Source organism: Rhinolophus sinicus, linkage group LG06, assembly GCF_036562045.2.
Source record: "Rhinolophus sinicus isolate RSC01 linkage group LG06, ASM3656204v1, whole genome shotgun sequence".
Taxonomy (NCBI): Eukaryota; Metazoa; Chordata; class Mammalia; order Chiroptera; family Rhinolophidae; genus Rhinolophus; species Rhinolophus sinicus.
In genome coordinates this window covers 103,020,857-103,036,541 of record NC_133756.1, presented here as the reverse complement: position 1 = coordinate 103,036,541, position 15,685 = coordinate 103,020,857, and the positions used below count along the sequence as shown (strand labels likewise).

General features: G+C 35.7%; 1 protein-coding gene across 2 annotated transcripts; it reads left to right on the top strand.

Annotated features, from left to right (window-relative positions):
* Window positions 1–37: 37 nt before the first annotated feature.
* Window positions 38–6,938, top strand: ANKRD49 (ankyrin repeat domain 49). 2 transcript variants are annotated; one of them, XM_019737566.2, is made up of 3 exons: window positions 38–146; window positions 2,865–3,220; window positions 4,446–6,938. In XM_019737566.2, the coding sequence occupies exons 2-3, from the start codon at window positions 2,963–2,965 to the stop codon at window positions 4,905–4,907; spliced, it is 720 nt and encodes a 239-aa protein (XP_019593125.2). In that variant the 5' UTR covers window positions 38–146; window positions 2,865–2,962; the 3' UTR covers window positions 4,908–6,938. The 2 variants fall into 2 exon arrangements, with proteins under 2 accessions (XP_019593125.2, XP_019593124.2); XM_019737565.2 differs by having other exon boundaries at window positions 116–391; window positions 4,446–5,949.
* Window positions 6,939–15,685: the final 8,747 nt, after the last annotated feature.

Here is a 15,685-nt window from a genome sequence, read left to right as displayed (position 1 = left end):
TCTTCGGTTTTCATTGGCTGCTGAAAGCCGTGCGAGCGCAAGGAAAACAGCAGCGAGGCTCCGCCCTCGAACAGGAGCCAATCCTGAGGGCCGAGGGGACGAACCCCGGAAGCGAGGTTTGCGGCGGCGATTTTCCCTTGTGTGCGGTGGGTAACTCTTCCCTCCCCGGGAGCACTCTTCCGTGTTGCGTTGTGCCACCTAAGAACTCCGGGCCTGTAGCGGTGGGTTACCTGTCGACAGCGGCTGCGTCGTGGGTCCCAGGCAGGGCTGGAAGCGCTACTGCGCCCTTGGCTGTTTGCAAGGCCTCTGGAGCGACGCCCGGGCCTGTGAAGTGACCAGCGGTTGCCGGAGGGCCGGGACTGGTGGCCTCCCTTACTCCGACTCCCCAGAGGTAGAACATTCGGATCCTCAGTTTTACAAGCCTTCCCCTGCTTAGCCCTGGATCTCGGGTTCAGCACATCTGTATTGCTTTGTGCTGGCAGCACTAAAATACGGTGCAGTAAACAACAGTGTGCATCTTGATTTAGAAAATCTGGGCTTTCGGTTCCATTGAAGTTCCTTGATCTAGGGCAAGTTGTTTTAATCTATCCGAACCTCAGCGCCTTCACCTGTAAAATGGGGTTTATTGCCCTGCCTGTCCCTGAGTTGTTTGTGAGGAATTGGCAATTAGATCACTTTCAAAATGGAATGTGTCCTTTAAGTTAAGACACCCTATTTCTTCCCGGTGGAATATCATCAAGTAAGACTCCTGATTGACTTTTTAAATCCTGAATCGGAGATGGACCTGGGTTTAACTTTTTAAATCAAATTCACCAAGAAAATTTTATATGTAATTTATTGTGTCTGGAGCACTAAATTAAAAACTTATGAAAAGGGGGGCTTTATAAAACGGAAAAGGGGGCCTAGAGCTATGCTATAATTTGTTACAATTAACGAGTGAATTTTATGTTATTTACTGGCATTGTTTTATGTGTTGATGTATGATCACTTTTGTGTTGCAAGATTCAGAGACTAGGTTGAGAATAAAGAAAAAAGTGGGAACTGTTAAAACAAGAAAATTCTGATAGTGTCGCTGGTAGACTGAAAAGCTGGACAGGCCTCAGAAATTCTTTAGTGAAATCCTTACATTTTACAATGAAGTAATAAGCCCAGAGAAGGTACTACTCATGAGTGATAGATTTAAACTTAAGCTTAATGCTCTTGACACTAGTAATAAACTCGAATGCTGCATTAAGAATGGATACTATTAAACTTACAAAACTAGGTAGAAAGAAAGAAATTTCTTAGGGGTATAACTAACGCAAACTTCTCAGAATCCATTCCAGTCAAAATCAAGTGATAGGGTTTTAATTAAATTTAATTTTGTATTTCTGAATGCCTGCTGTATGAAAGTGGGACATAAATACATGTTAAATATGGTCCCTATCCTTAAACTTACAATGTTTTAAGAGGCTAAAACAAGAACAAAATTAGTGGTAAAATAAGACAATATGTAGCACAAAAAAGGTTAGAGATCTAATTTGGAGGATCAGGAAAGACTTAATGAAAGAGGTAACATCTGAGAAGAGCTCTGCAAGACTGGTAAGGTTGCAACAAATAGTATAGTTGGGAGGCTGAGAAATGGTATTTTTATAAATACATTTTTCAATTACAGTTGACATACAATATTATATCAGTTTCAGGTGTACAACATAGTGATTAGACTTTTGTAAACCTGACATAGTGATCACTCCAATAAATAGAAATGGTATTTTTAAAATATCTATTATTTTCTTAGGTTAAAGTTTAATATACTGTGTAACTCTGAGCTGATATTGGTTTGTAAATTAATATGGCAGGCTAGCAGAATAAGCATTTCCTTTGGGAAGCCCTCTCTGATCCTTTCGGACTGGGTTAATTATGACTCTTCAGCATACTCAATTGTGTCTGGATGTGGCCCTATCTTAGTGCTTATCCCCCCTGTCTTTGCCAGTCACCCCAACTAGACAGTAAGCTTCTTGAGGTTAAGACATGGACTTTGTTCATTATTGAATCCGAGTACCCAGAGACTGGCACATCCCAGGCATTCTGCTTATATTTGTTGAACAAAGAAGTGAATGATAGCCAAAATTCAGTTACGAAACAAGAAGTTAACTAAGAACTGTAGTTGTCTATCAAAGAATAGAAACACTTTTAAAGCAGTGAATTTTTCCAAGCCTGAAATTATTAAAATAGTAAAAGGATAATTATTACAGATGTCATGATAAAGATACCTGTCCTGATAAGAGATTGGGACAGATGTCCTTTAGAGGCTATTCCAGCTCTAAGAATCCCTGATTCTTTGAAGTTTTTTAGGAGCTCAAAGTTTTTGTTTCTGCTGTATCGTATCTATATGTCTAGTTTATAAAAATCATGAATGTGTCTGTATTATAATTTAAAAGCTTCAAGCATTGATCACTCTTAGCATAATACGAAAGTATCTAAACAAATAGATTCAAAATAAGTACAGGTATACCTTGGCGATACTGTGAGTTTGGTTCCAGACCACCACAATAAAGCCGATTGTAATCTTTTTGCTGGTGGAGGGTCTTGCCTTCAATTTGTAAAAAATGCAACATCTGTGAAGCACAATAAAGTGAAGTACAATAAAACGAGGTACAATTATAGCCACTGAATTAGTAGAAGAAAAAACAAAATGAATATTAGGCCGTTAAAGATATAGATAACTAAAATCTATCAGCTCCAACATTTAGTGAATATAAAGGGTGTCAAGAAACACCAAAGAGTTTAGACAGAGTTTATTTGTGTGTGTTTGCGAGACTCACCTGTGCTTTTGATAAAGCTTCAATTATTGTTTTGCTAATAATTTTTGTTTCTGTTTTCAGATCTTGATGAATAAAATAAAGCAGTCATAATTCATCTCTAAAAAGATTATTTATAGCCTGGGATTTGAAATGCTTTGTATTTAGAATTGTAGTAAAAAATGGAAAGAGAGAAAGTAAATGATGATGGACAACCAGACCCAGAGAATTCCTTGGACTTTTCTGAACACTTTAACCAACTTGAATTGTTGGAAACACATGGACACCTTATTCCTACTGGAACCCAAAGTCTCTGGGTAGGGAATTCTGATGAAGATGAGGAGCAAGATGAAAAAACTGAAGAGTGGTATCAATTGCAAGAAAAAAAAATGGAAAAAGATCCCAGCAAATTGCTCCTTTGGGCTGCCGAAAAAAATCGGGTAAAAAAAAATTTATCAATTAAGAAAGAAACCGTAATATTGTAGGAAAAGTATTAGATTTGGAGCCAGAACACGTCTCCCTGAACCTCTACTTGGTCTGTAACTTTGGGCAAATCCTATTTCTGAACCTCTATTTTCTTATCAGTAAAAATGGCCACCATAATACCTGCCTCTTTTATGCAGGTTTTTGAGGATCAAATGAGGCAATGTACATGAAAGCACATCTTAAGCTACAAAGAATTAGGTATTTGGGGGGCTTGAAGGATAATTAACTATAAAGATCATAAGCAATCATCTCTATTTTTAAGTCATTTATATTAAATCGTTAGGATCATCGTAGAGACAAGTATTTAGGAAAGGGAGGATGGGAACTAACTTTTATTGAATTCCAATTATACAATGTGCCTTATTACATTATTGATTTAATCTTCATATATCCCTATAGATAGGTAATAATAGTGTTTTTATAGATTAAGAAATTGAGATTCAGGAATATTAATTTGCCCAGGATCATACAAGTAGGATGATCCAATTTAACATCAAAAGTCTATTTCCACTCAGCCACTTCTGCCTTGTTTTGCTAAGTTCCCCCATGTCTCTGTTAGTAAACTCATAACTAAAAAGGTCTTGCATTTTTGGATAGCTTTTTAGCTCACGAGCACACTATCCCACCAGAGGTCCATAGATCAAACTAAAGATCACTTCCTGAAAACACATGTCTAAGGTTGTTTTAGTTAGAAGGAATTGAGCTCTTTATATATTTCTTCGTTACCATTGTATTCTAATAAAGTTTATTTTTAAAAGTTTTTACATTGTGTTTATGTGTATGATACTCCTACTCCAGAAAAATCAATCTGTTACTATGTTTTCTTCACAGCAGACATATAAAATACTAAGTACAGTTATAGCCTGTATTACTCATGTAGGACTAAAGCGTTTGTGCAGTAAGCCTTAATTGGACCAGAAGTAAATACATGGTTAGATAGTCAGAGAATCACATTCTTAGAATCAGCAGTTTATGTTTAACACCAACTTGTTCATTCTTAAATCAGTTGCCCTCTCCCCTCCAAGAACGAAATCTTGCTTTCAGTTTAAAGTCATCTGCTAAGAAGGAAGTTTTTATTTAACTTAATTAAATCTGTAATAGCACCATTAGACGGCTGAATTCTTGGTGTACTTTTCAGTTTTAGCTGGATTTTTAAAAGACGTCTTTTTCTCTCCTCAGCTGACGACAGTGCAGAGACTGCTTGCTGAAAAGGCCACGCATGTGAACACTAGAGATGAGGATAAGTACACCCCTCTTCATCGCGCAGCCTACAGTGGACACTTAAATGTTGTCCGTGAGCTGATAGCACAAGGAGCAGATGTGCACGCGGTGACCGTGGATGGCTGGACACCCCTGCACAGTGCTTGTAAGTGGAATAATACTAGAGTAGCTTCTTTCTTGCTTCAGCATGACGCAGATATCAATGCCCAAACAAAAGGCCTCCTGACCCCCTTGCATCTCGCTGCTGGGAACAGAGACAGCAAAGATACCCTGGAACTTCTCCTGATGAACCGCTACATCAAACCAGGTCTGAAGAACAACCTGGAAGAAACAGCATTTGATATCGCCAGGAGGACCAGTATCTATGAGTACCTCTTTGAAATTGTGGAAGGCTGCACAAATTCTTCACCTCAGTCTTAACGCTTCTGATCCTTTTAAGTTTCGAAGTACCAGTGCCTCTTCTGTGTGAGATGTGAAAAATCCCCGTAATACAAAGTTGACATCAAACATCTTACAACAAAATATTCAGTGGTATTCATTATATAAATTCCTTCCAAGTGAATTGCCTGACCTTGATGTCAGAAGTGTTTTGAGAGTTGTTTGCGTTGATCTTTAATGATTTCTGTGGAGTGTGATTTTTATCAGAAATAATTTTAACTATACTTAAAAACCTGTCACGGGTTGTATGGAAAACTAATGATATTTTTGGTGCTGATCCAAGAAAAACGTATTTTTAAATATTCCCCATCCTGGATCTTTGTTAAAGGTTTTTGTGAAAGTATTTAGTATACTGACATGTATTTTTGTAAGGTAAGGTAACTCAGAATTTAATTTAAAAGTCTTCAATATACTGGTGCAGTTCAGCTGTCTCCACTGTGTTACCATAGCCATTTGCTTTCATTTTAAACCGTAAGAACTAGCATAGTGTCTTGAATCTTCCTAAGTTAAAAAAAACACACGATGTTTGTCTTTTAGAACCTAGACCATTTTCAGGAAAGTAGTTAGCTGGGTGTTTAATCCATGAATGTTGTATACTGCCTCCCCTACCACAATTCACACAATCCTATGGACAGTCCTACCTCACCCGGGTCCACCTACATAATCCTTATTCTCCTGGTGAGTCAGCGTGACCTTTCAGATATGAACACAATGATACCTTGGTCCAATAGATCGTAATGTATCTACTATCTTGCTGGTTTTACCTGCCTAAGCCTCCTGATTCGGTCACTGCTTATATAGTCTCTCAAGTTCACAGGAAATACTGATTGTTCTAGGGTCCTCACTTTATACAAACCTTACAAAGGGAAAGAGACAAGGGAAAAGGAATTCCACGAGTGAGGGGATGATTATTAGGGCTAGAACCACAAAGTGGCTCAGGCTTTTTAAAAAAGCCACAGTGTGGATAGTGACAAAAGCATAAATACAAGTATTCAAAGAAATAAAAGTTTCAAACAACAAAAAAGGCCATGAATTCTTTTTTAGCTGTATACATCTTCCTTGGATCCATAACATATTTATTCATCAGCATACATTTATTTAATCTCTACTCTGCGCCTCTCCAGCAGTGGTTTCCCGTTGGCTACCTAGCCCCTCTGTGACTATTCCCAAAGGGATTTCCCTTAACTTTTCGACACAAGAACACACTAGAGAAAGGGAACTACATCAGTGGCTCTTCAGTTATAATTTTTAAATGTTCACCAAGGTTTGTCTCTTTTGAGTCAGCCCTTAGGACCCAATCACCCTAGACTAAGTAAGAATGTTATTTAATCAAATATGTGGGGCAATATTAGCTTAGAACAAAATTGGATCATCTCAGAAAAGTTAAAAATAATATATGAACTGAATCATTGTGGTAAATAGGATCTCAAGAGTTAGGAGAGCTTCAATTTTTCGTGATCTCTGGTGAGGAGATGCCTGGATTTCAGGGTATCAACATCAATGACAGGAGTTTTGGTAGAAAGTGAGAGGTCACTTTCTGTTTGATCTGGCCCAATTTAGTGAAACCAAATGGCAGGTAAGCTGATAGTGACAGTAGAATAGGACCCCATCTATCCCAGTAGACTGCTAATTGAGACTGCCTAGTTAGCTTAAAATCCCAGAGCCAATAGCTCCTTTATTAATTGGGAATGAGTTGCATCCATGATATTATGTAAGTGTCCCACTTAAGTATGGAGCCAAAGAAGCCACCTCATTTCGGATCAGGAGCTAAGATGTGACTACTCCCTTGTTTCCAGGCCTCAACACAACCAGTGCATGGAAATCCCTGAGGACAGAAATTAGATTGCTTCCTTTACTTTCCTTAGTAGACTCTTCTGTCTGCAGAGGTATTTACTAATGCTTTTGACTATGTTACTTACCTGTACTTTCCAATTTGCTTTAAGAAGGCTAAATAGCTGTTTGCAAACAAAATTTTCTCTAATCCTACAAACTTTACCCAAAGACTTAAAAAAATCTATGTTTTTCACAACCAAGGGCTTAATTGTGATTAAGTTACACACTTGAAGAAGAGGTAACTTTTTGTCATTGTTCAATGGACACATCATAATTCTTATGCCCAGCGTGAAATTAGTTGGCTTTGCTTTTTTAATCTTAAATACGCTTCTCCAGGGGACTTTCTGGCCCACAACCTACCACAGTGATGGGATTTAGAGTCTTTGGATGTGAAAACATCCATTTATTTCTATTTGTCGACATCAATTACCACATCCCCAACTATACTAAATCATGATCAAAAGAGGCCCAGAGAAGTAACCCTTGCTCTTGAGACTTACGTCCAATACCAAAAGGAAACCTCTGGATTAATTTTGGATTTCTGATCACATATACCACCTTCACCCTACCTGAAATGGCTCTAGGAATTTATGGAACTGCTTTGGCTCAGGGAGGTACAAAATATGATCACAAAACAACTGCTTATGCCTTTACAGTAGTTAGTATCGTGGGATGCTCTGGTCTCTATAGGATTACCAGATAACCATTCAACGTGTGTCATATGAAGTGCTTTCTCTAAAGGGAGATTAAGATCTCTGTTTATTAAGTTCAGAAGACAGTAATCTAAGAAGGATTGAGTGCTGCTTACTGATGATTGAAATTCCTAAAAATTTCCCTTTGGAGCCCTAAAATTTCACTTCTGGGAACCTAAGAAATAGTCTAAATCAGTACTATCACAAAGAAACAATGAGAGCCACATATGTAATTTAGTTTTTTTCTAGTAGCCACATTAAAAACAGGTGAAATTAGTTTTAATAATACATATTATTTAACATAATCCAAAATACTCATTTCAACATGGGATAAATATTTAAAAATTACTGTTGTTATTTTACTGTTTTTGATAGTATGCGTCTTCAAAATATTTTATGTATTTTATGGCACATCAGTTCAGACTAGCCACGTTTGACTCGTGGCTTTTCTATTGGACAGTGCAGGTCCAGATACCTGAAATGTTCCCTGGAGGCACAGCAGAATGGTTAGGAGGAAGAGCATTAAACTATGAGTCAGACACATCTGAGTTCAAATCCTGGCTACCACCCATGTGTGACTTTGGGTAAATAACCTCAGTGTCTCATATAAAATGGAGATAATATCTATCTTGTTACAGTTTTCTAAGGAATGAGCTATAATGTATATAAGGTACCTATTACATGATAGGTACTCAAAACGTGGTACTGAGTGGTTCCTTTGCCCAGCATTGCAAGCAGGAATGCCCTTCCTGTTTTGGATAGTTGGATCCTTGAAGATCCCAAACTCTCCCTTTTATATTCCTGTATATAGTTCCCTCTTATGGCTTCCAGTAAAGTATGCAGCATAGAGCGTTTTTCAAGACTCTAAACATCTCCACACCTAGAAAACAACTACCCCATCTTAAAAGGCCCCTGACAGGTGTCAAAGATCTCCAACAGAAGAAAAACCTCAAGACATAAGCAAAATAAAGCAAAAGAATTTCAGCAAATAATTATAAGAATTTAAAAGATAAGAGATTCTGAGTGAACGTGTATTTCCAGAATGGATCCAGGACCTTGAAACTGAGAATGGCTTATTGCTCACTCTATGTGCAGCTTCTCAGGGCCTATCAAATGAGTTTCTCTGTGAATTTATACCAAATTTTCCCCCTTTTCAGGGTGGGTCTTGTTAACACTGAGCAAATGGAATAAAAACACAAAAATACTCATTTTTGGTTTATCACTTGAATTAATCAAAACTGAAGTAAATCTAATAGTTCTCACTATGAATTTAATGAAATTGCCATGCCCATGACGACAGGGTTTGTAGGCCAGAAAATCTGCTTAATGAAATATATAGCTTATAAAAATCGAAAAGCAAGCTGCTGCCTAATTTTATTTTCCTTCCTTCCCTTTCTATTATAATAGGTTCAGCTTTTCATCTCTACTAGATGTACAATAGTTGAAAATTAAGAAAATATCATGGGAGAATTAATGTGAGTTTATTAGGGGCACTGTCTCTCGAGCAGTCATTAGAATTCTGTTTTCAGACACAGCTGCCTTAAACAGAGGCAACTTTTAGCAACCAAAAAGATGAGAAAGTGAGCCTACCATTATTTAAAAACTCAGATGCCTATCAGGGTTTTCCAGACCCAAATTTAATAACTCAAATAGAAAACATCTTTACTGAAGGGATCAACTCTAGGACCAAGACGTAGCTGTGCTGTGAAAATCCTACTAAGACGTAATACCAGACTTACCAGACAAAAAGCACTCGAGTTCAGATTTGCTTTTGCATATTTCTTATTTGAAGACAGGCAAGTCTTGTAAGAAGAATCAAAAGGAAGAATCGTATATTAGGGTCCTTTCATCCATTCTTTTGATTTTATTCTTCACCCTTAGATAGTGAGGAGGTTTTGGAGTCCATCTGGAGAGGTAATTGCATGTCAGGGATTCTCACACTATTGACATTAGAGGCAAACAATTCTTTGCTGTGGGGCATCCTGTGCATTGCAGAATCTTGAGTAGCCCTCTTGGCCTCTGTTCCCTAGACACCAGCAGCACCTCCCACTTCCCTTCCGCACTTATGAAAACCAAACATGTCTCCAGACATTGCCGAATATGCCCTGCTCTATGTCATCAAAAGAAAGGCAAGAGATTTCATAATTTGGCTAGCCTCAAAGCTGTTTTATTAGCATGCAATTACATTTTAAAGCACCTTCTCCTTTGATTCCAAATATTCATCAGTGTACATTCAAAAGTTACATAATCATTAATTCTATTTTAAATTTTTAGTATTTTATTAATGAGATCATTTAAACACATTTAAAAATTGGGCTAAAACGTACAGTTAGGATAAGAAAACTTTCACACAGTGTCATTTGTAAGAAAAACTCCCAGGTTTGGCCTCTAGGAAATGTACCCCTTAGATCAGATGAATTTAGAGAAATACTAACTTCTGGGTATTAATGGAAATGATAACCAAATCCTGATTTTCAATAGGTTGTTCCACTAAAGTGTAAATTTTTTATTGCATTGTTGGATAAAATGCTATAAAGTTGATACACAGGCTTTTTAGTTCTAGAAAAGAAGGATAAGCAAAGCGAACAGCTTTTGTCAGAGAAGCATGAAGTGGGGAGGGAGCTGACAGGTTCCAGGCATAAAACAACTGGGGAAATAGATGATAATCTCTTAATGTCATTGCAGATCTAAAATTCTTTTAGTTGTTTAAATAGAAAAATAATATGGTATAATTTATTTTGGCAATTACTTTCACTTTAAAAATTAATTCTTGGGGTGGGCGGTTAGTACAGTTGGTTAGAGCGTGGTGCTAATAACACCAAGGTTGCTGGTTCGATCCCCGCGTGGGCCACTGTGAGCTGCGCTCTCCTTAAAAAAATAAAAATTAAGAAATAAAAATTAATTATAAGATGAAATGTCAAAACCATAATGTAAAAATATTCTACATTTAAAAAAATTCTACATTTGTTAATCAGCCTTCCCCACTCATCTTTTATGTAATGCACAAATGAAGCAATCTCATCTGATCTTGTTTATGAAACTTCTTGTATATCCAGGATGTGATATACCAAACCACTGTGATAATATTCATGGCTAACAATTGAGTGCTTACTGTGTGTCAACTGTACTGTAGGTGCTCACAGTAACCCCATAAGGCAGATGCCATTGTACACATGAGGAAATTGGGCTTATGTAGGTTAAGTAAATTGGGCTTATGTAGGTTAAGTAAATTGTCATGAACTGTTTCCAGAAAGCTCACATTCAAATATTATAGCTTTTCATCTATGGTGTCCTTGAATGTTACTATCCATGTACCACCAGTTAGCCTATCAAATAATCATTACAAAAAATTCCATTTTCTTTAATATTATTTTACATCGTTCATTTATGACAGTGTTTGAGGGCATAAAATGTACCACTATTAGGAATAAATTGCCTTTTATATCATAAAACACAAACCAACAAAAATTCCATTAAATCATAAGAGCCAAAGCAATTTTTAAAATGAAAAATAAAGCTGGGTGATTTATACAACCTGATTTCAAAACCAACTGTGAAACAGCAATATCAAGACAGTGTAATATTGGGTGAATAGACATATAGAGCAATAGAACAGAATAGGGTCGAGAAGTAGATCCAGATAGAAATGCTCAATTCATTTTTGACAAAAGTGTTAGAGATTTCAGTGAGGTATTTTCTTAAACAGTGCTGGAACAACTGAATATCCATTTGGGGGGGAAATTAACTCACTTCTAGACAGCAGAGCAGTGGTTGCCTGGTGACAGGTATGGCAATGGGACTGCAAAAGCGCAGAAAGAATCTTTTGGAGATGGTGGAAATGTTCTGTATCTTGATTGTGGTGGTAGTTTTGCAGATGTTTACACCTGCCCAAGCCATTAAATTCTATGCATTAAATGGAATGCAGTTTTTATACATAACTTATTCTTCAATAAAGTTGATTTTTAAAAGTAGGTATCCAGCGCTAACTAATTTCATCCTCTCATTTTCCATAGCAAGTAGGGACATATGAGGACCTCGTCATCAAATTCTAAGGATGTATCTCCCTTGGGGCTGCAGAGTCCAGTGAGTTATCCAAAAACATAGATTTCACCAATTCACTGGAATTTTAAAATCCTGAGTAAAATGCCCTTTGTAATTGGAAGGAGCAGTTTTTCCATTAAATGATAGGGTAGGACAAAATAATTGCAAAAGTTGATGCAAAAGTAATGGCAGTTTAAAAGGTTAAACATAATTGCAAAAACCGCAGTTACTTTTGCACCAACCTAATACTTAGCTGAAGAGAAAAAAGCAATACATTTAATCATCCATTGCTTATTCAATTGCCTTGTTACTAAGCAGAAAAGACTGAGATGATTTCTGTAGATGTATTCAAAATCTATAGGATTAATCACAAAATGTAAAAGTCTACTTAGTTTTTGCTAATATACCGTTAAGTAATACAAAGTAATATATTAACTCTAGTAATACGTTAAATTTTTATTTCTTTGATAAAGACCTCAATGATGTTTTACATTAAATATAATTTTTAACTTTTTACGAAAAAAAAATTAGGCTTGGGTTTTGCCTCCATCTAGTGGATATGTTGGTCTTTTACATTTAATTAAAATGAAAGAAGGACAAGTTGTCCTGTTTCTGTTGTTCATTTTTAATTTTTTTGGAATTAAAAAAAGAAAAATAGTAGTAACAGTCCCTAGATAAAACAGCAAATTTTACACTAATTTTTATCAATAATTTATCCCTCCAAAATTTGAGTGGTGCATAACTGAAAACAGACATATAATGATTAGAAAACCAAAAGGCATTAGGAGAAGAAAGGAAATACATCACCTAAATTAATAGTATGGTTACTTCAATTGACAATTAAATTATCTCCAAGCTTTTGATATTGGAGACAAAAACAGAAAAAAACCCACAATTGCATAATTCTTTATTATTTGATCAAAATAAACCACACTTTTTTATGAGTAAAATAATTTTCAGACCAATTTTTTCTAACTAAAATATGCTTAATTTTATATAGTCTGTAGAGGTATAGAAAACACAGTAAAGTTCAGAAATCTTGATGAATTCTACAGAGGGAACACACCCATGTAATTATGACCCAGATCTAGATATAGAACACAACCAGCAACCCAAAAGTCTACTTCGTGCTCCCTCTCAGTGCTCCTTGAAAGGGAACCACTATTCTAATTTCTGTCACAATTGTTTCATTTTGCCTACATAAATGGAGTCATTTATTATGTATATTTTTGTGTTTGCTTCTTTCAATCAATAATACATCTATGAGATTCATCCATATTTTTGCATGTAGCAGAGGTTTTTTTCATTGCTGTAGAGTATTCCATGATTTGATACATACAATACTTTACACACACAATACTATACACACACACAATACTACACACACACATACACACATTGTTGATTTCTGAAGGACCTTTGAATTCTTTCCAGTTTGGGGCTTTTATGAATAGTGCTGGCATGAATGTTTTAGAATATGGTTTTGGTGTACACATTACACACTTTTGTACATACCTAGTGTTAGGACTGCTAGGCCATAGAGTATATTTATATTCAGCTTTAATAAAAATTGTCAAAACCGTTCTCCAAAATGGTGTACCAATTTACACTCTTAGCAGCAATGAATGCAAGTTCCAATTGTTCTATATCCTTCCAACTCTTCCTACTGCCACCTTGTTGGGTTTTTTTAAATAGCCATTCTAGTAGGTATGTAGTAATATCTCATTGTACGTTTAATTTGCAATTTTTTGATAACTAATGATGTGGAGCAATTTTTTAGATCTCTTCGTTTGTGAAGTGCTTGTTCATCTCTCTCCATTTTCTTATTAGGTTGTGTGCCCTTTTCTTATTGATTTGTAGGAGTTCTTTATGTATTCTGGACACTAGTCATTTGTTGGATATATGGATTGCAAAAATGTTCTTCCAATCTGTAGCTTGCATTTTAACTCTCTTAATGGTGATTTCATGAAGAGAATATCTTAATTTTAATGACTGTTAATTTATCAATTTTCATTATGGTTAGTGCTTTTTGTTTCCTTTTTAAGAAATGCTTGGCTACCCTAAGATCATGAATGTATTTTTCATTGTTCTTTTCTAACTTTAGGATTTTACCTTTAGTGCTATAATCCATTTTGAGTTGATATTTATGTTTAGTGTGCTGTAGGAGTCAAGGTTCATTTTTTCCCATACGAATGTCCAATTTATCCAATACCACTTATTAAAAAGATTACCACCACCCCACCGCCACCCACACACACATACACACACTACATTGCAGTGACACCTTTGTTATACATCTGGTGATCATTTATAGTTGGGTCTGTTTCTAAACTCTATTTTGTTCCATTGATCTATCTTTCCTTTAATACCACAGTTTTAATACTGTAGCTCGACAGTAAATCTTGCTATCTGGTAATATAAATGTTCCAACTTTGCTTTTATTCTTCAAGGTTGCTTTTGCCATTCTTGGCCCTTTGCGTTTCCTTTTCAGTTTTAGAATCCTTTTTCAGTTTCTATTTTGAAACAGCCCTGCTGAGGTTTTTTCTTAGATTTATTCTTATGTATTTGGTGGCTTTTAATGCTATTATATATATACTGTTTTTTACATTCATTTTCTATTTATTTGTTGCTGTATAGAAGAATAAAACTTATTTTTCTTTATTGACTATGTCCAGTGACCTTAATAAGTTTATTAATTGTAATAGTTTATACATTCATTTGCATTTTCTATGTGCACAACCATGTTGACTAATAATAAAAACAGTTTAATTTCTTCCTTTTTAAAAAATGTTCTTAATGCAGAAAATTACATTGCATGATTTTCAAATGTTAAACAAATCTTGCATCTCTAGAACAATCACAGCTTTATTATGATGTGTTATCCATTTTTTAACATGCTAGGTTATATTTGCTAATATTTTATTTAGTATTTGAATAAGTCTTCATGAGGGAAATTAACCTATTCTTTTCCTTTTTTGTAGTGTTCTTTCAGATTTTGTATAAAGACAAGTTGAGAAGTATTAACATTTTTTTCTAACTCCTGGAATAGTTTGGGTAGAATTGGTGTTATATCATTCTTAAATGCTTGGGAGAATTCAATAGTGAGGCTTTAGGTTTTCTTTGTGGGACAGGTTTTAATTTTGAATTCAGTATCTTTAGTAGTTATATTTCTATAACTACTTCTATTAAGGTTATATTTCTTCCTGTGCCCATTTTGGAAAGTTGTGTTTTCTTAAGTGATTTGTACACTTTATTAAAATTGTCAAATTTACTAACATCAAATTATTCACAATATTTTAATACTTTTTTAATGTCTATAAGACATTAAGGAGTCATTCAATAAATACCTATTAAATGAACAAACAATGCAGAGATAAGTGCAGCTGCTTGAGCTAAAGGAGCATCTGCTCTGTCTCCAGGTGCTGAAATCTACTGGATTAGATGATCTCTCAGCTTTTCACTGCTCCAAAGTTTCATGACTGGGATGATCAACCAGCAGTTAGCAATGTAAAACTGGAGTCAGGATAAAGATTGGTTCTGAAGATATTTAAGAGGCACAGCACCTTAAGGTTCTAATAACAGTGTTGGGGTGGAATGAAATAGCAAGAGGAGAGCAAAGAGCAAAGAGGGGACATGAAGGAATGTCTACATTGATGAGTTTGGAATGCTGAAAAGAATGGTGACAGTAACAGGGATATGACCACTAGAGAGATAGCTAGAAAGTCAGGAAAATGCAGTTTTGGAAATCAGGAAGAGACTTTCAAGGAAAATGGGGTATAAATCACTGTTAAATTCTGTGAGAGAGGTAAAAAGACATGAGAGAGCATATCTCGATTTGGAAAGTAAGACGTACTTGCCAACCTTCAAAAGACTGAATTCAATAAAGTGGTGAGAGTGGAAACAAACTATTGGTAATTAAAAAGTGAATTGAGTGTGAGCAACTGGAGACCAAATGATCTTGTCAAGAAAATAGGTCACAAAGGAAAAGTAGAATCATATAAGCTTGAACTATTTAGCTTGGCAAAGGGAAGGATTTTATATTTTTGAATAGAAATTAAATAATCAGTATAGGGATAAGGAAAGAAACAATCAATATACAGAAGATAAATAATAGCAATCTGGAGGCGTTTCAAGTGGGAAACTACAGAATGGGACAAAGTATTTGCAAATCATGTGTCAGATAAAAGGTTAATA